Source organism: Xiphias gladius, chromosome 15 (genome assembly GCF_016859285.1).
Source record: "Xiphias gladius isolate SHS-SW01 ecotype Sanya breed wild chromosome 15, ASM1685928v1, whole genome shotgun sequence".
In the NCBI taxonomy this organism is placed as follows: Eukaryota; Metazoa; Chordata; class Actinopteri; order Istiophoriformes; family Xiphiidae; genus Xiphias; species Xiphias gladius.
Window position 1 is genome coordinate 23,700,493 of NC_053414.1, and position 20,869 is coordinate 23,721,361.

Consider the following 20,869-nt stretch of genomic DNA (forward strand, 5'->3'; position numbering starts at 1 on the left):
AAAGATGTTTTCTGCTGTTCCTACTCCTAACAAGTTGGGGCAGACAGGCCTCCCTAGTGAGAGAGGGGAGAGAAGTATAGAAAATGTAGTTCTGCTTGTAAAGAAAGACAATGTGAAGTTTAATTTTACATGCAGTTTTACAAAATATGGAGGGTAAACATCACCAACATTCTACTAAGAGCCTACAGCCATGATAGTGGTCCTGTGAGGCTATACAGAACCATAGGCACAGTGGTGCTTTGAGCTAAATGCTAAATACAGCTAAGGCTGGTAGTTGGTCGTGAACCAAAGTATTGGACAGAATGAAATTTGGCCCTGATGATGGTACTACAGGAAATGTCGAGGGATCTCTAATAAAATAGAAGTGGCATAAATGTGTATACAAGTAGTTGTTGAGATATTTCAATCTGGACCAAAGTGGTGACAAACGTACTTCACCATCCAGAGCCACACACAGGAACTATTATTTGGTTTGCTTGCTCTTGGAGCCAGCATATTGATTAAATACCTAAGGAAAACAATGAACTTAAATAATGTGTGGTGGAAATGTGGAAAGTAAAAGGCGAGGATGAGGATAATCATACAGCATGGACCTTACACACAATGAGTAATTTATTTACTGTCTTGACCAAGAGCAAGCACTGATATGATAAAAATATTTAATCAGTGTTCTAGACTCTGTTTGCTGTGTCAGGTGTAATGCACAGTCAGAGCAGAAATCAGGACCATTTACTGGCAGAGGACTTGGACTTATGTGACACAAACACGGGTGAAATGGAACATAGTTAAACTAAAACTCCCATTAATAATAATTCTTAATGTCAATCATTACCCTGTCACCTTTACTGCTGGTGAGTACATTTTCTGAAACACTGATACAATTCTCAAAACATAACAATAACACTGGCGTATACTATCTAGCATAACATTTCACTTGACCTGAAAAAGGCCATAACAAACTCAAACAAGACTAGGTCAAAACCTAGTATAATACTGGACAGCCCTTTTTCTGTGTTCTTCTCTCCTGCTGTCTGTGCTCACAAATAAAGCTGTTCTCATTTATGTGCTTTTCTGTCTCTGTTGTCAGACAACGGAACAATTATGAAATAGAGAATGAAACGTGGCCCATTAAGAAGACGTTAACCAGCAGTCACTTCCAAGCCATTTCCAAGATGCTGATCTGTGCCGCTACTACCCTGATTTTATGACCGTGACATCGTCTGACAAAATTATCATACACATAAGTTAAAGACAACAGCTGTGCTGTGATTTCATCTATATTTACCTGTTAAATGATCACTCAGAGAAAGTTAGAAGCTTCAAATCTATGCCAGCTGCTGTGCGGTCAACTGAATGAGACAGGTGTGACTGCGGAGGGAAGGCCCAACCTCACGCTTGCAGGACAATACTGGCAACTTTCTTCCACTTAGAGTAGCTAAGGTTTGTCGAAAAAGTCACTAGATTTGTCGCTAGGTACTTTTGTAAGAAAAGTCACTAAAGGGTTGTGAAAAGTCGGTAAATTTAGTGAATAAAGCGCTAAGATGGTAACACTGCCTGTAAACGCCCCCTTGATGAGTCAAATTTGATCCTGCATTGCTCAACTTCCTATTAATCACTCCATTGAGCTCAGCGTTATCAAACTTTACATTAGACTTCTACCTCTCTCTCTAAAATTACTATACAGCGACCAAACAGTAATAACTTCTAGTTTAATTTCCTACAATAACCAAAAATTAATCTGTATAAGACACAAACGGGATTAATACCAATACGTTTTAATCAACACAGTGTAACATTGTACTTTTGAATTCCTTATATTTCATAGCAGTGAAATTTTTACACAACAATGATAATGCAAAACAAAAACAATTTGAAAAGGACAGTGTATTTCCTTGAGTTTCTCTACTGCTGACATCCAAAGAGTGCATACTGCTGGACCATCTCCTCTAAGCCCAGACAGGTAGGTCTGTATTCCTCAATTTGACACTCTGCCTCTGTGGGCCAGTACTCAATCCATGTTCTCTCACCGAGCACGTACTGATACCTGTGGAGAGCAAAGTGAAACACACGTGACGGGTGCAAAATATTTAAAAAAGAGGACAACTCCATCCTTCCCACAGAACACTGTGCATTTCACGACTCTATCAATGGGAACAGTAATACATAGACTAGAGTACAAGATAGGTAAACTTGATTCAGTGTATGATTTAGTAACAGAAAGGAGTGAAACAGTTAAAATGTTTAAATAGAGACAATATTATGAGGGAGCTGCATACACTACACACGCATATGTACACACAAAGAACAAACTTACGTTTGTTGGGTGTCGTCTCTGTGAATATCTTTGGAGGTGCCCATGATAAGGTATGCTTTGCCTTTCACCAGATCTAAAGTCTCTCTGCAGTGCGGATAACTGAGGAATGTGCGCAGTTTACCCAGAGGACCCACATCATAACTTCCTGTAATTAAAATATAGCAGAAGAGAGTGAAGATACTTAAGGATTGAATGCATAGCTAAAGGAGCAGTATAGAACATTAGTGTTATATTCTTACACATTCCCAGTGGAATCATGCTTAAAGACAGATTAATACTAAGACATTTTGGGAAATAGACTTATTTTCTTTTTAGCTGAGAGTTTGATGAGAAGATTGATAAAACTCTCGTGCTTGTATAGTAAATATGCAGCTACAGCCAGCAGCCGGTTAACTTAGTGCAACATGAAAACTGGAAACAGGAGGAATCATCTAGCCTGGTTCTGTCCAAAAGACAAAACCAAGACTAGCTTTATACTTGGCATTCAGACATCAATCTTTCCATCTGCCTCTCAGCCAAAATGCAAATAAATTTTCCTCCCAAATTGTCTAACCTTTCCTTTCATATGCCTAGAAAAACCATTGAGGAGATGCAAAGCCCCCATAAAATTTATGAAAGAGGCAAAAAAAAAAGAAAAAAGAACCTTTTAGACACTTGAAACACATTAGATAAAACATCAGGTGATAGCAAATTTTAGGCATTTCAAAAAGCTTTAATGTTTTAAAGGAGATAGATACCCACCTTCTTTGATCATTTCCAGTACCCGCATTATGTAAATGTCAGTTGACAACTCATCTTTAAATTCTTCCAGACTCACTTTGTACACTGAAGATGGACAAGTTGCAGATGGTTACCTCACATGCTTACTTATTCTCTCAATATCTTACTTATACAAACATACAAATCAATTTTTTTAGATATGAGCTCTACATAGATGCAGTCCATTCCCACTACGTCTTACCAAAGTCTATTTTGCTGGTTGGTGTACTCTCACAAGATTTGGCTGTGCGCTGATCATTGCTGATTTTGCCCTTCTTCTGCATACTGCAGTTCTCTGGAAATATAAAAACAGTAGGCACAAAGGAAATACACAACTGATGACTTGATTAATTGAGCACCTTTATGTGTGTGGATGGGTTGATGGGTGATTGGTGCTGTATTAGGTACGGTGGTGAGTTATTTTTTTAGCTCCGACTCCTTGTCTGATCCTACAGGATCCTGCAGGTGCTGGTTTCCTTTGACAGAAAGTTTTGATGTTACGATCTGGTGCTCTACTGTAAGCCAAACTCCACAACCATCTCCTTTAATCTTGTTTAATCTTCTCTTGGTCTCAAAGTACCCAAATTTATTGAGGTGCAGTGCCATACTGCTGAATGTAAAAGACAATGCAGGATGACAAATGATCAATGCTTCAGGAAGCATAATGTTAGTTTTTACGAGTTCCTTCAGGTGTTCATGCATAGACAGCTTGTGTCTTCAGAGAGACATCACGTTAATTACCTTCAGCACATGTGCATTCATCATTTCTACAGAGCCTCAGTAGCTGTCCAGCCCTCCTATCTGGATGGTAGAATTTCACACAATGTGCTTCTGCAATGGGAAAGAAAGATATTTGAAAAACATTATGTGCTAACTGCAGTACATCAGAGAAAATGTACATTAAATACTTTGAGAATCTAATAATGCCTGCTTATCTACCTATCTACTCTGACATCCATCTGCAGCAAAGCAAAAATGTTGAAGCTCACTGGAGCAGCATTTATTTCTAAGTATCTTTGAGACTTACGGTCATAATATTCATAGACAGACACAGCCGCTGGTTGTAGGACGCCCACTTTCAGCTTCTGATGGACCCTAAAAGTGATCTCCTCTGGTCGTGTGTGAGAAACCTGTGGAGAAATGTAAGCAAAGGTGTGATTAGAGATAAATAGAGAACAAGGGAGAGAGGAAAGAAAGGCTGACGCCATACCTTGTCCAGGTAGATAATCAGCGAGCCTCTTTCTGACAGGACTTTGTTCATCTCATATCTTGCAATGGACCGGGCACGTCCTTTGGCCAACTACACACACACACACACACACACACACACACACACACAAACAAACAAACACTGTCAGACAACTTTCGAAATCATAAAATATTGTTTCTCACATCGACTTTAGAACTCTGTGTGGATGTGTGTGTCTGTAAAAGCTCTTACTGCGTCCAGGTCATGTGTGTTGACGGTGAAGCCAGTTAGCAAGCCAATATCCAAGACTGACATAGTTGCATCATGATCCTTGTCTTTATACCTGTCCAGAAAATGGAAAATGTACCACTTAAAATGTTTTAATTGGACAATTAAAACAATATGAATAACACAATGACTAAGAACTGAAGTAATAAAGGGGGCATACCTGTTTAGAAAATGTTTTGTATAAAGCCATGTTATTGTAACACTTGTCAGTATGACTCCTTGATTGTACTTACAAAACCTCTATTCTTAGCTTGTATATCTTCTCATCCTCATCCATTTTGTCTGGAGGAGCAAAATATCAGGAGAGCATAAAATATTTTCTCATTAAAGAAAAATGCTTTGCAGAATCCTGGATAGACAGCAGTTAGACGGCAAAAACAAATGGTTTTCACATAGGCCAACAAAATAAACACATACAAGCATACAAAAAGATAAAATGATAGCAAAGGAAGATTAACAGGAAGAGACAGGGGGCACCTCATTACCTGGGCGGAGCTCCACTGACAGGTTAAACTTCTGACAGTCGCTCTCCTTCTCTACGGGCCGAGCATAATACAGCGACACCATCTGTCACACAGAAAAAAGTGACTTTTAATACTAAATGCACTGTGATAAGATAATATAGACATCCATCTTAATAGTATTGTCCACACAAGGTTAAAGATTGTCTTTACTCTCATTTGGGATTCAGAAAGGACACATCTGTACAAAAGAAGCTTTACTTACTGTCACTGTTGCTTCTCCTGTTCCTGTAGCAGTCACTTTCACATTCTGGTTTATATCGTTGATCTGTGGGGATTTAAAATATGCACACAAACACGAATGAACAGACACACACAAGGATCAGCAGAATAAAGTAACAGCAGTGATGATATTAATGAACCCTTGCGTGTTTGTGTGTGTGTGTGTGTGTGTGCGTGTGTTCTCACTTTAGATGTTCTCGTGGCATAGCTGTTCTCAGCGTTGAAGTTGTACTTGTCAGGCTTTGCCCTGCCCGGCAACAAGATGTCGACATTCAGATCATACTCTGGTTCTTTGGCAGAGGCCCAGTACTCTGCTACAGCCTGGTACACTATTATGGTAGCCTGGAGAGAAAAGAATGTGGAGGAGAAAACAAGATAATAGGTTATAAGATGAACTAAGAAAAAGTGCAACTGCATTAAAAACAGGTAGAGGTCAGTATGGATAGTCCTGTGTTACCTGAGTTGATCCATAGCCACCGCCCACCTTCCGCTGTTTGTTGAACCATCTCACAACAGGTCTGGCTTCCTCAAAGGCCTTTATTAACAGAAGGCAAGACAAGGGTTAAAGTCGTTGTCGTTGATTGTGCATCAGATTTTTAAAATGCCTCCTCGAAGAGTCTCAGCACTTGCCTGATACAAGCAATCATTTACAAAAACGTGATGTCTGCCTTTGTTTTTCAAATGTATGTTCCTTCCTGGTTTTGCATGGCAGACTGTTCAAATCAATCCTATAGTCTTTTTATTTTTATTAACACAAAATGATAAGACACTGACAAAAACTTAATTCAGAAAAATTATTTTCACTGTGCTGGGTTAATATTTAAGTCATTGCAGTTGGATTTTCATTCCATAATAAAATAAAAGGATACTGGAGCGGCAGAAAAGGCCTTCAGATGTCTATAAATAACTATGAAGTGGTCTAGAAAATGGTCAGCAGAAATGTAAAGGGTCCATGATGTTTAGTAAATAAGCCAAACATTTTGAAAAATATGGGTAATTAATAGCGTACAACACATTTCACTGAATTTTGTTTGCTCCTCATAAACCCTCTATCCTTTTAGTCAGGCAGCATGGATGATGACTGTATTGTATGTTTTCTGTAGTTTGACATGCTGGCGAAATACAGATTAATGGGACGTACTCACCTTGGCCTTGACCAGAGCCAGAAGAGCGTAAGCTGTGGCCTCAAGTTTGAAGATATTTGTGTTACGTACAGGCCAGTGGCTCAACTCTAAGGAAAACACAGACAAACACCTTTTTATTACAAAGCAGTTTACAAAAATCTGATAATTGGCTTTTAACATAGGCACCTAACTTGAAGATTTCTGAAAAAATACCTTAAATTTAGTTATTAAAAAAATGTTATCAATATAAGTACTGAGCAGGACACTTTACAGTGGAAAAATAAAAATCCTTATATCTTTGGCTAGAATCGTCCCATAATATCGACCATAACAATGTGTCATTTGGGCTCCAATAAACATAATTATTCGTGGATGTGCATTATTTTTGCATCTATACATCTGTATAATATTGTTATGTGGCAGGACCTGGGGAAACAAACTTGTAGAGGATTTCTCGGTTCAGTTTGTTTTCATTGGCCAGGGCGTATGATGTCATAGTAACAGCATATGGATTGGTGAGGTCAGGCAAGCGCCTCTCCAGGTAGGTGACTGCTTTGTCTATACTGCCCGGCAGACTCTGGACAGCAGGATAAAAAGAAGAAGGAAGGAGGAATCAGTGCAACAGGAGAACAGATAGGCAGAGAGAACAGTAATCCATCCATTTTCTTTTCAGTGCCTGCTCCTTTTCAGGAATGTTGTGTCATATCTTCCCCTGTGTGTTCAGAGACTTACTGACCATCATTAGTTACAGTCACTATTGAGCTGTGGGGTAGTGACGTTACTCTTGAGGCAGATCTCTCAAAACAGTATCGACTTTCCAAAGCAGAAGTATTGTAGCAAGATGTAGCTTGCTACAGATTGCAACTTCAACACACCAACAATCACACGGCCACTGTGGCCTAATTACATCGCTATTTTACCAGAGAGGTGTCTGTGGTATGAATACTGACTGTCCTTGTCAATTTCCTACAGTATTTTAAAGCAGAGATTTAGACTGTTGAAAAGTAGTCATTTTTTACAACCTAACCTTTATTTAGTGGGATACCAGTAAATTATAGCGATTAAACCCCTTCTATTCTGACTCAATCTGTCATCATGGTCTTGGATTGAATCCCTCCAGCCAAATACACTTAGCGTTGTTGGAAATTTGGATATTTCAAATGCTTTAAAAACGTTTCCTAAACCACTTGCCCAGTGATTGTCCATTGTAGCTTAGCACCCATAACTAGGCACAGCAGGTCTGTCAAGCTTTGAATATTTCCCCACATGCTCAAGCGATGTGCGTAGGATTGTAGTAAGTGCAATACTCTGCAAGAGTTTTTTTTTAGCCTTTTCAAAACCAAAAAAAATCTGAGAACAAGTGTAAAGAATGGATTCAACTGTGTGTTTATCTGCTCTAATATAAGCTGCAATCTTCCAAGTCCGTTTAAATAGAGTTCAACGTTCTTTCGACCTTACTCCTAAGGCACATCATTAACTAATTACTTACATTAACTTGAGAGGCTACAGGTTACGTTCAAAAAAAGCCTTTACATGCACCTCATGATTAGCACATCTACTATGAAATATTTCCCAATTGCGCGAAAGGTCCTGGATACTATAAGGATTTAAGCTAATGTTAGCAGCTCTGTCCTGCCGTTTTTTCATTGTATTTGGGTAATTTAACACTCCATGAACCCCAGCAAACATCAACCATAAATAATTAAGTCTGATCTAACATTTTCCCTCACCGCGCTTATATTACAACAACGCATCACTACTGAGGAATGACTATAAGAAATGAAGAAATAAAAGGAGGTGAGAGAAATGAAAAAATAATGTGTGCAGATGAGGTACTCACATTGACAGTGTCAGCACATAGTGTGCGTGACTCCTGCATGGCGATGAGACAGAAGGCCGTCATGGAGGCATCGGAATCTGTGCCACGGACATCACCCTAGACATGGTCACACACACACACCCACACCCACACAGAAGGTTTTACAAAATATTTTTATTCTTATAAGGTGATAGCCAATGGCATATAATTGTCTTCATCTCTATTAGCATTAAGATAAAGACTAATGTTAATAAAAGCAGTACACGCACAATCATCTCTCCGTGGTTCACCCTTCCAACTTCCCTAAACAAGCCGTCAGGTTGCTGTGTGTTGAGAATCAGAAACTTCACTGCGTCACAGATCACTTCTCTTTCCACTGCCACCAGATTGTAGGCCATGGCAAACACCTTGACAACATAAGCTGTCAGCCTTAAAGAGAGGAGATCGTAATTTGTTTCATTTATTTGCACATGAAATACACCCACCCCTACACAGGAAGAATCTCCGCTAGAGGTGGATGTGCAAACATTTTTGTATGAGTTCATGGAGATTCAGACGCCTCACCAGGTGCTACTTTTGCTCTTGGGCCACACAGCAAAAGACCCATCCTTTAAACGGTAGGTGAGCTCATTCTGGTAGCCTGGACACAAACAAAACACACAACCTTTTTACTGACTGCCATTCAGCTCTCTACTGAATCTCTTCCATTGGATGTTCTATTGAGGAGTCCTGTTAAGTTGGGCTCCTTGTTTAAAAGGAGCCGTGACCAGTTTGTAAAGCAGCAAATTATTCTGACGGCATAGGTTTTTCTTTGTTTAAAAAAAAAAAAAAAAAAAAAAAAAAAAAAAGAAGAAAATCCCAGTGAAAACCACTGTGGTCTATGACTCTACAGTTCATTTAATCTCAGTGTCCCTGTACCTTGGATCTCTGGGGAAGGGGTAGCGTGTTGCCTTCCACAATGTTTGTTTTGATACCACTTTGGCCAAGTCAGAAATTTTCAAATCCCGTAAAGAGGGGCATCTATAACATTTCAGATATCTGCAAATAAATACACCTGGCTGAGCCTACCAGTCCTGATGTGCTGGATGGCTTCATTACGTTTGTGGAAGCCAACAGTTTCCCACTGGTTGGTTTTGTCCAAATAAATGGTTGCAATGACAGGCAAGGTCATGTGGATCATGTTCTGCTCTCCACAGCCTGATGGCTGGTAGATCAGAGTACCCATAGAATTCCCACTAATGGCATTCTCCACCAGTGCAGCTACTTGCTCCCTCCCTGCAAGCACACACACAAACAGAAAAACCAAAACTGATATAAATCATCAGGAAGAAACAGCAAAAATAAAACATTCAAAAGGTCCCCCACAACCACTGAGTTGGTCATTTCTGAATAAGAACAATTTACACCAATGCAGAGTTCATTGTACAGGCACCGTATAACATACATGTCCAATATAACATTCCATCTCACCTGTCACAGAGATCTGTGTGCTCGAAGGTGTGTTCGGAGCCATATCTTTTTTTTTAATTCCACTGTTGAGAATTTCTTCTTGTCTACCATCTAAAGGGAGAAACAGTGGACAAGTTGGGGGATCAATTCATGTGATAAAAACATAATATTACTAATTTACTATACAATGTAGCTAATTCATTGTTAAACCCACCTACGCCTTTTTTAGTGGGGTCTAGAGTTATAACCTGTGGAGATTTAACCAGTACGCCTTCCGGCTGGAAAAACAGGACAAACATTGGAAATTACAACAATTTTAAATAACATTTATATGCTGGTGTATGACAAATACAGAGTTTACACTGAGTACTTTTTTTGCAGATTGAACATTTTACTGCAACAGAAGGACAGTTTTGATATGGTATAAAAAAAACTCTAAACCGACTACAGGCTCTTTTTCTCTTACCACCACCCGCAGCATTTTCATGACTCCATCATTGAGCGATGAGTCTTTAACAGCTGCTTTGACCTCAATGCGGAATTGGCCTTCTTTCATGGGAATTATGACAAAGGGTACAGATCGGGTATTTTCAGGCCCGACTTCTACCTCCTGACGATACCTTGAACGTTTAGAAGCTGCACTACACACATGCTCCTCCTCAATCAGATCCACACGCACCTTGAAAAAGAGACAAAGATGGAGAAAGAGACTGAGGTATATGTAGTTGATTAAATTTAAAGAACTGCCAAAAAAGTGAATCAGATGCTGTTGACAAATGTTGATTCTTAGCATTTACAGATAATACCTTTCACGTTTGACAATTTCAGGTATGCGCACAGTTAATCATAACTTATAAAGGATCATAATCATCAGTTTTAGTTTAGGTCACTCAACAATGATGCATCACTAATTTGAAGAAATTTAACGCTTTAAATTGTTTCCCAGCGGATCAATTTGATTTTGAGAGTGAGAAGGCGCACAATAAATATTGTAGTAAGGTTGCCCCTGTTCTGGGACCGACTACCATGTGAGCAGCTTTTACACTTATCAAAGACTGGGGAAAGGATCAATCAACCATTTACTTATTTTTTTGCCTTTTTGTTTACAATCTCCTGAGAAAAATATCATGGTCTCCATTGACCCCGGCCTGACACAACAGAGCAGAATAGCACAGACTCACAGTGGCAAGATCAGGGCTGTAGTTGTGGAGGATAGCCTTAATTTCCAGTTGCTCTCCACGGACAGCAGAGTACGGCAGTCTGAGATCAATGAAGAATTCCTTCCGGACAATTACCTCTAATGGATCAGCCACACAGATACCTTAAAACAAACAATCAAGGAAACAAACAAGGCATGAAACATAGCAAAAGAAAAAGGAGGGCAGCTTGTTTTTAGGTTAGACAGGTACAACTAAAACACAAGACAGATTTAAGTCACTGAATCCTCACCATGGGTTCTTGACAGACTAATGCCAGTGAACTGCCAGGTTGTGATTGAGTCTTGCAAAGGAACGTTTTTCACAGATGATGTGGACTCGCTGAAACAAAGCAAAGTGTTACGACTCAGACAGGTAAAGGGAAGCTTCAAATTCTATTGGTTTCACAAATTATCAGTGTATTTTTTTGTGTGTATGTTTCAGTTTCCTCACCAGTTGGGTGTTTGTCGAGAGCAAGCAGGCAGTTTGATGTCTGACCACAGCCAACTTTCAGGGAATTTGGTGCGTGAAACAATTTCATTGCTGTCCATGTAACTGTTATCTTCTTCTTCACCTAAAGTGTCATTAAAAAGGTCACCATTTTGATTGTTTTATAACTACCAGTATGACCATAGATAACCACTCTGGCGTTTTCCCTCTTCCCCTGTCCCCGTCTCTTACTGCGAGCCAGTTGGAGGTTTTCCTCCTTCTTCTCAGCTCGCTGACTTTCAATCTCCTTGCAGCAGCGCAGGAAGGCCTCGATACAGGCTGCACCGTCTGAGATGTACTCGCTGCGAATCTCACAGCTGTATGAAGTGGGGTTTTCCCTCATGCCATCCAAACAACAGTCCCGTTGTAGTTCATCTCTATACTGACTCACTGGAAAGAAGGAGGGTTGTGGAGGAGAGACAGGTGAGAAGGTATGGAGTACCTTCTCAAGTTGTAAATAAAAGCATTTCAAAATAGGGCAAATTAGAAAAAGAGATAAACTAGTCAGGTCAAGTCATTTTTATCTACATAACACATTATCACAAATTTAGACTTTTAACACTTACTAAAAAAGAAATAAATAAAGTATAAGGTAAAAAGAGTTTCCGCTTATTTGTATCCGTCCCCTTATACATAACAAGGCGAAGCTGAGTATTGTGAAAGTCAACGACACAAGAAGTCCCACTACAGGACAGAGGAGGAGACATAATACGACTGCATGTGTGGTTATCGGGTAGTTTAGCGCCGTGGTTCTTACCTAAGCTGGTTGTAACTTCCATTATAGTAGTGGCTCGTCTCCTCCTGTTGGGGGCCGGACATTTCAATTCTGGAAACACAACACAGACGGGATCTTTATCAGAGTCCAACAATGTTGGGAACTAGACTTTTGTTTTGCATGGCATAAACAGGAAAATTGATCTGTAGTTGCAAACCATATTTGTTGGACTGTGTTACAGCCCTTGTGTCATGGATTGTTTGTTTTTGTCCTGCTCTCCTCTCTCCTGTGCCTCAGGTACTGCCCCTCCTCCTGTGGAGCAGGTTAATTACCTGCAGCTGACTCCCATCACTCATCCACAGGTGTATAAAGGGGGAGAGAGGGAGTGGGCCATGTAGGAGTTTGTGTGCTGTGGCTGTATCTTTTTCGATACTGAGATTGGTGCTGTCCTCCATTCCCCCCATTTTTTTTCTTTTCTTTTTTGACGAGGAGGTTCATTTGAGCTGCTGTCTTACCTTTGTTCCGGGCTCATTTTATGTTACTCCCTTTATTTACTGGACATTTTTAGGGGATGTAACATGTTTAAAACATTATAAAAATGCTACATTTTCAAAAATTGCTGGAATTAAATTTGAACACCCCCACCAAAACACACAGGTCCATGATCTGCTCATGTGACAATCACCATGGCTGACTGTTGAAGCCAACTTAGAAATAGCTCAAAATTGTGTTTCTCTTGTATCTATCATCTCAGTTACTCCTAGAGGTATATGGAAGATAATTTTGGTTTTATGTGCCCAGAGTATAAGATATCTTTTGCTGAGGTTTCTGCCGCCAGCTCAAAACAAAGGTGGTGAGTAGAACTTTGTGGTGCTCACAGAACTGAAAAATGACATTAAGGGAAACTGCACAGCAATGAGTAATTTAACACACCACAAAAGGGGAGCAGGAAATGTAATTTGGGTGAAAATTTGGGTGACTCTTTAAGGTGCAGTCTTCCTACTGTTCACAAGACAGTAGGAAAACTGTACTTGAATGTACTGTACATGATGAATAGGAGAACCCTAAACTTCTACACCCACTTCTCTCCAAAACAAATTTCCCCATTGGGACAAATAAAGAATAGTTTGATCTCAATCATGACAGTTGGATGAAATTAGACTAGTAGGAGAAGGTAAAACCATGAGACTGTCGAGTAAAGTAGTGTCACCTTGTCTGTAGGGAGTCCCAGAGGCAGTGCTGGTCTGAAACAACAGCCCGGCATCGTAGAACACACTCATGCCGTCCTTTCCTCCCCCCGGTGTGCAGCCTGTGTCGTATTTCTCTACAATGTCCCACACCTGAGCACACAGAAATACAAACAGGCAAGGTTTAGGTTTACAGTACGTGAATTAAGCAGACATATTTACATTGTAAACTCTCGTGACAAGTTCTGATATGAAGTAGGAAAGACTTATTTATACAGTGCATCTGCAGCATGATAGATATACAGTATAATGGATATTAATCGATGATGCCCTTGCATACTGTATGTCAATTTATAGTATATTAACCTGTACCTTACATTTAGTGAAAACTTAACAGGCTTTTTTTTGGTACATTTTTTAAATGTATCGCCTTTCAAATATTTTCAAAGATAAAGAAAGAATGAAGAAATTGCCTTCTTCTGGGTGAGGCGGTGCTTGTTATTAAGGACGTAGACGCCTTTGTCAACTGCCACCAATCCCACTGTGGCCTCTGGATCTCCAGTGACTTTCAGACCAAACATCTTGCGAGGCTCATAAGACGGAGCAGGTCTTGATGGTTCCAACTTCAGCTAAATGTGAAGAGAGTTTGTATTTGTTAAAGCAGTTACACCTAAAATATGTCCTAGAAATATTGAATAACTTTTCCACTTTGTGTATCCTGTTTGTTCACTTAATTAAGTAGTTTAACTCTGCTACATCAATGTTGTGTGTCTCACCAAGCCCATGCAGGAGTCTTTGACATCCACCCAAACGGAGTCTGATACCACTTCATTGTCATTTGGATGGTAGTAGGCTACGATTCGGAATGATGGCAGCATGTCTTTGGTGATGGGAACTATCAGGGAAATCAGTATTTGGCCTTTTGTCCTGTAACGGCCATGTTTGACCAGTTGACCCCTGCTCAGGATCTAGGGAAACAGATTTGCAAATTAGCACTTACCCAACATGAGTTTATTCATTACATTGGTTGTAACATGCAACAAAAATAGCTATATATATATGTCCACATATGCACAGGTGCAAAACATCTCTCACCAGGTATGTGATATCAGTGTCTTGATTTGACTGCCTGTTGAGGTTGAGGTTGATTTTCAGATTGTCTCCTAATTTCAGCTCTGCTGTATCCACACCTGCAAAAAAAAAAAACACGTAATGAGTGCTAGACATTGAAAAGATCTTGTTCATGGTACAAACTTTGCCCTCAACACCTTGTTTGACCATCTGATGTTATTTCAAGATTTTCTTTACCTATGTGGATGTAGTTTTTGCTTTTAGTCTGATATGGGAGAGCTACCATGGTGGCTGATGCTTGTCTTTCAGCTGAAATACCAGGAACATTGGTCTTTGCCTGCAATTTGAGACACACACAGGTAAGTGCACACACACACACACACACACACACACACACACACAGTCATAAAAAGAAAGGTCTCAGGTCTATAGTATCCCATCCTATCTTATCCTATCCTGATATACCACTTACAAGAATTAACACAGGTTTTTAGATAATAGCTTTCTTACTTAAAGCTGCATTATTCAATTATTGGCCACCAGGGGGAAGAAAGTTTTCTTGACTCTAGTATGTTCATCAGTCACATTCTGCATAGTAAATGTGTGAGCAGTAGAACCAAATAAATGAACTAAATAAGGCTAAAAACCTGTACAGAGCTGCAGAGTTGGGTGATAGCGCTGCTTGATTTTTACTATTGTAGGTGAATATCAAAAATGTGGATTAACGTAGGTTTTAGATTCCATTTGCAAACATCCTTGTAATGTAAAAATTGTAAAAAATAAAAAAAAAATAAAAATAAATAAATAAATAAATCTAAAAATTTTGGAGACTTACAGTGATTTCCAGTCTTCCCATTCTTTCCTCTGTATTGGTGGTAAGCTTTGCCATGCCATTGTCTGCAGTGGAACCCTGCACCCTGTCTGGATACAACACCACTGGAACACCTTGTGCTGGAGTTTCATCAGGATTCAAAACTTCAAGCTGCCATCAAAGAAACAAACAACTGAACAATCAGAAAACATTTAACTGTCTTATTGAGTTATTCAATTAATCACATCTTATTAAGGGCAACCTAACGCTATTACATCACTTCGTCTGCCAACTGCACTGGCTGTGCACTAAGTATTATGACTTAGGCCGTATAAAGTGATACATAATATTAGTGGTTGAATTTCTACTTTTCCTCTAGGATATTACCTATTTGTTAAGATCCGCCTTTGCATTATAATGAAGATCAACGACAGATTAAAGCATTTCACTGATCACTTATAGTTACTAAGAGGGCATTAAACTGGATGTGGCATTTGAAAAAAAGAAAAGACTCGTGGCATGAAAGTTAGGTTTTTCAAAATAAAAAAGTTATATTTTTGGGAATATGTCACATTCATCTGTGTTTTGATTGACAGTAATGACATGTTTTCTGGAAAGGATTCTTATTAAAGTAGAAATATAGCCATACTGTCACTGGCATTTTATATAAATGTAAATCTAAATGAGTCCTTTACCGTAACGTCGAAGGACATTCCTGGTTTGAAATATTTGGTTGTTTTCTTGAAGTGGATCGTGTAGGGAGATGTGACAATCTGGATACCTCTCAACTCTGCCTCCACCATTTCACCACCTGTGAGTTGATGCAGAAACACAAACAAATGCTGCTGTTTACTGGAGTGTTTTACCCAATGTGTAAAAGCAGTACTTGCATTCCATTTCTGATGTGTATATATATCCCAATATGAAGTCTTTATTTTCTTTTTTCCTCTCGTTCTTGTTTAGAAAATTTTAGACACCAGTAATAATGAATAAACTGTTGGAGCTGCTGAATTATTATATATCAGACATGATCAGACATACTGAACGGGCACAAACACACATTCTGTCTTTCTTACCGCTCTCTGTCAGCACACTGACAGCTGCAAATATGGAATCCCCCACCAGTCCTTGAATGTTTGGGAAGGTCTGTGTGATGTGCTGTCTCTTTAGCTGGACCACTCCATTACCGTTCTCGACCTAATGTTACAAAGTAACAGTAGACATCTAAAAAACAGCATATCCTAGACACTTTTCATTTTTTAGAGTCTTGCAAATTTTGTAGCACTGGTAAAAGTGAAGCTGTAAAACACATAATGGCCAATCAACTGGCAGACTGACAGACAGGAATACAGCAAAAATTTAAGTATTTACTGACCAACACTCTCTGAAGAGAGCTGGGAAAGCTCTTCTTTTGACCGTCATGCACAACCCCAAATACCACGTATGCTGTCCCATCCACCTCTTCACCAAACAGATACCTAAAACCACCATAAGACAATTAAAAATTGGATGGTCAAAATATAACAATGACAACAAAGGACAAATGAATCATACCTGTTCTCTAATGCTACAAAATAAAAACCTTCACATACGTAGCTTTAATGTTGACAATGAGCTCTGGACTGTCCACGTAGAAGAAGGAGCTTGCAGGTGTCAGTTTCACTTCAAAACTGGGCAGCACTGAAAAATTAAAACCATTTTATTGTGTGTCCAAAATCAGGCAAAAAGTGAGTGAATGCTTTATAGGTTTGACAGTAAACAACAGTTCAGGTAAAAAGGGACTCACCATATTCTTTGACCTCAAACTCTGTGGAGAAGCTCTGCTGTGGGTTGCTGTTGAACTTGGCGACCACTTTCCACAGTCCAGTACTACGCACATACACACACACACACACACACACACACACACACACACACGCACACACACACACACACCAACACACACACCCACACACACACACACACACACATGCAAGAACACAATTGTCAGTAATCAAGTAAACAATTTGACTTATACTGCCCTACATGGGCTGGGCTCAGTAACTACAGAAAATACTGGAGATGAGAAAACAGGGTTTACTGCTAACAAGTAATTTTTGTGACTAATCTAGGAAACTCTACATGGACAGCACCTAACAATTACAACATAAAACCACATTAAAAATTAAAATTTTAACAAAAAATTGATATGCAACACGTGAATTTGCTACATTAATTAACCAAATATTTTCTTTCGGCCACCATGTTTGTGTATATAACTTCAACAACTTGGCAAGTTGCGTACCAAAAAATTCCGCCGACTTTGCGAGTCGTACTTGAGAGGGCATTCACATAAATTTTCATTTTTTCTGATTATTCCGACACCACATGAATGCACTATATTTCTTGGCTTGAACCACTAATTTCCTGGAGTTTCTGCAGGTTGCCTGCCAACAGCTAATTTGTTATCAAGTGGGCTGTTTCTCCCTGTTTCCAGTCTTTGTGTTAAGCTAAGCTAATGGTCTCCTGGCTGTTGCCTTATACTTCATGGACAGATAAGAGAGTGCTATCTTCTCATCTAATTCTCTTCCAGAAAGCGAATACATGATTTCCTAAAATGTAAAGCTATTGCTATAATACATTCAAATATGTAACTTAAAGGCAGCTTAACCACACCAAACAACATCATGTCCATTAAAGCATTAAAGCAGAGATGGCAATTACTGCTAGTGCAGTTACGGTTGTAGAGCCCAAGAATCACAAAGTTGAATATAAATGAATTATTACTAACAAAGTCTGTCAGACTATTCATGTTTACTTATAACATTAGAAAATTAGGTTACAGTCACACAACTCTTTTTCCAGTTTATGTCACCTTTCCCATTCAGTTATGCTTGACTAGTATTTATTCATTAATTTATGGGATGTTTGTAATGAGGATTCAAAGTTTCTCCACACTTTGTATACAGTATGGCTTAAATAATTTTTCATTAGTTGTCCAAACACTAACTAGGCAACATTCACTGTATAAAACATTCCATAAACATGTTAAAGATATACTTGAAACATACTAGATACTTGTCATTTAATTGAACTGAATTCACTTGTTATCCATGTTAAAATGTAAATTTGCAAAACAGTAAACAGAATGTATAGAAATGCAAATTAGATTAATTTAAATCAAACACTCACCTGACAATTTCACCAAGTTGGTAATCTCCTGAGTGGAGCCCTGATTTCAGAGAGACTGAGTCAGCAGGCAAAATGATGCCTTCAGGAGTCTAAAAATAAACAATATTGAGCAACCATTAACAGCGAGCCATGCCACTTAACAAACTGATGTAGTAAAACCATGCTCCAACGACATTTCAACAAATCTTCTGTCTACCATACATGAGTCTGATCAGCTCCTTGATTGACACTTGGCTATTTTACAGATTTCCTTGACTTTGTCTACAGGGAGAGGCTGCATTCAAATGTGAAACTCACCACCTAAAGGGTATTAGTTTTTACAGTGAGTGGTGGTGTGGCTGTTGCTAAAAAATTGAAACCTAAAATACTAAGGAACAAGGTTCAGTGAATATGTTTTTGTAATTTTGTAATTTTGGGAGCATGTAGGAGACGAAGGTGAAAGTACGCAAATGATCTGCCTTTGAGCAGTGACAGATGATTGTAGAATTCCTTTTGAGTCTTTTCTTATCAAAGTTAAAATACAATACCACAATCTCAATGGCAATGGAAGCATCAGTTTGGGTTTGGTCATTCCTCTCTACGGGCTCCATGCCGGGTGTCAGTGCAAACATCCTGTAATAAACTGACAGGAAGAGAAAGAGCCTCATTTTACTGTAAATTACAGTACAGTCATTCATTTAAAAAATGAAAAATGCATTATGATGATATAAATGATATAAATAAATTCATAGGGTGATATATTTTCCATTGTACTATCTTATGTAGAGACACTCTCATGAAGATGGGTTTGTTTTTCTGCACTGAAGTAGTACTGGACTCACCTTTACTGTTGGGGGTGTAGAGGGTCTTGTCCGTCTGGATGAAGATGTAGCCGGACTGGAAGGACACTAGGACGACTTTCTCCAATTCTACATCGGGGAACTGAGCTTTCAGGTAGACATACTGCTTTATGTTGGGATCCTTGCTGAAGTCTCCCACAGGGATCTGGAGCCAGTATGAAGAGAAACGAGCAAAGTGTGAGGAGCATTTCTGCATTCTACATTTGTTGTTTGAGGTCATGATAGAAAATGAAGCCAAGTAACTGTAATAGTATTTCATCTACCGTTATTTGCCCAAGTTCCTGGAATTTATTTGCTGCGGTAAGGGTCACAGATGTAGTTGCCAGCCTTTTGGTTTGAGTTGGATGGTTCATCACATTGATATCAACCCTTATGTCTCCTCCGGTGCAGTCTTGACACTCCACAAAGATGTTTTCTCCTGTTCCTACGCGCAACAGGTTCGGAGCAGACATCACCTTCCTGCAGGGTGATGGGAGAAGAGAAAGATAGACAATATACCATTGTCTCTGTAGACCATTTACTGGTAGCTATTTACTGGCTCACTCACAAATATGTTGTTTTTTATTGTATGCATTTTAGGAAATTTTTAGGTCTTGACCCCCAGTTTGAGATCCACGGTCCCAGAATGTTTGTGTTCAAGATTGAATTCATCCAAATAACAAGAAAAAAAAATGTAATTTGCTCAGATGAGGGTCATCTGCCCAAGCATGGACTTTAAACACAGTGAGTGATCTATTGATTATCTTGATTAAGATCCAGCACTGGATCAATACAACATTTCATCATGGCTTTGGACTCAGTTTGTTGTGTCTGGTGTAACACATCACTGTGAAAAGAGCATTACCTTGATTTATGTGACACAAACTGCAAACTAGATTACAGCTCCTGATTGTGTAAGACACAAATGAAATGAAACTGAATTAAACTAATATGTTTATCATTACACATAAATAAAATTATAAAAGCAGGGAACCCCTGATACTGTTGTTCCCCCATTCAGTTGAACCAAACAGACTCTATACTCCCGCTCTGTTTTTTGTTAATTCAAGCTCAGGGAGAATGCATAAAGGTAAGGCAGATCTACTCACATTGGCGATCCATCAGCCAGAGAAATTAGAGAGGCAAAGGCCAGAGAGGCCAGCAGCCACAGCTCAGTCCTACTCATCCTCCCACAAGATCCCGTTCTAACGTCAGTGTTGTACTGCAGCTCCCTCCTTTTATCCTTTCAGCTCCCTCCTCCCGCACCTCCACTTCACTTCACTATGTCTCATCCACCCCCCTCCACCCCCCAAGATTTCTGTACACATGATAATACAAAGACAATCACACATGATTTCCCAGCAGCAGTTGAGAAACTGTTCATTTCTGATAAACGTTATCTTTGCTCTGAGGAAAAAAATAAACATTAGAAAATCAATGAGGGTTTACATGTTTGACTAACTGCTAAACTTACAGATGAAGAAAAAGTTCATTGCTGAATTACAGAAAAAACAGCTATTCTGCATTTCTGATCAACATTTTATACTATGATGTCTTTGTTTTCTCTGTCTTTTTGTTGTTTGGACATTTTAAACATAGTTCTTCTGAGCTTGCTGAATCAGTATACACACATAAAATCAAACATACCGAACATGCACAAACTCACAGACAACCAATGGGGTGAAAGTTTTATTGAGTAATTTCTGGGTTAAGCATTAGGCAAGGT

At 39.2% G+C, this 20,869-nt stretch overlaps 1 protein-coding gene across 1 annotated transcript; it reads right to left on the reverse strand.

Moving 5' to 3' along the window:
- Positions 1–1,759: 1,759 nt before the first annotated feature.
- Positions 1,760–20,331, reverse strand: LOC120799888 (complement C3-like). The gene is made up of 43 exons (XM_040145374.1): positions 20,253–20,331; positions 19,428–19,623; positions 19,147–19,309; positions 18,853–18,947; positions 18,326–18,414; positions 16,941–17,023; positions 16,747–16,834; positions 16,530–16,632; positions 16,231–16,351; positions 15,850–15,965; positions 15,179–15,325; positions 14,581–14,680; positions 14,368–14,462; positions 14,049–14,240; positions 13,746–13,901; positions 13,296–13,425; positions 12,128–12,196; positions 11,563–11,760; positions 11,335–11,455; positions 11,135–11,223; positions 10,867–11,006; positions 10,152–10,364; positions 9,900–9,963; positions 9,707–9,796; positions 9,305–9,511; positions 8,801–8,876; positions 8,506–8,665; positions 8,258–8,353; positions 6,844–6,994; positions 6,439–6,524; positions 5,751–5,828; positions 5,480–5,635; positions 5,277–5,339; positions 5,036–5,117; positions 4,784–4,832; positions 4,515–4,605; positions 4,284–4,373; positions 4,101–4,203; positions 3,815–3,904; positions 3,276–3,368; positions 3,056–3,139; positions 2,315–2,459; positions 1,760–2,044 (listed from the first exon to the last, which is right to left on the reverse strand). Exons 1-43 carry the CDS (start codon positions 20,327–20,329, stop codon positions 1,903–1,905), a joined length of 4,977 nt encoding a protein of 1,658 aa, XP_040001308.1. The 5' UTR covers positions 20,330–20,331; the 3' UTR covers positions 1,760–1,902.
- Between the last annotated feature and the right edge of the window lie 538 nt (positions 20,332–20,869).

Bases quoted from the DNA above. Each gene is read 5' to 3' on its own strand.
- LOC120799888 (XM_040145374.1), bottom strand. From the start codon at position 20,329: ATGAGTAGGACTGAGCTGTGGCTGCTGGCCTCTCTGGCCTTTGCCTCT. The intron at 11,224-11,334 runs GTGAGGAAACTG...GCTTTGTTTCAG, and splicing joins TCTCGACAAACACCCAACTG to CGAGTCCACATCATCTGTGA. The intron at 4,833-5,035 runs GTAATGAGGTGC...TTGCTCCTCCAG, and splicing joins GTCAGTGGAGCTCCGCCCAG to ACAAAATGGATGAGGATGAG.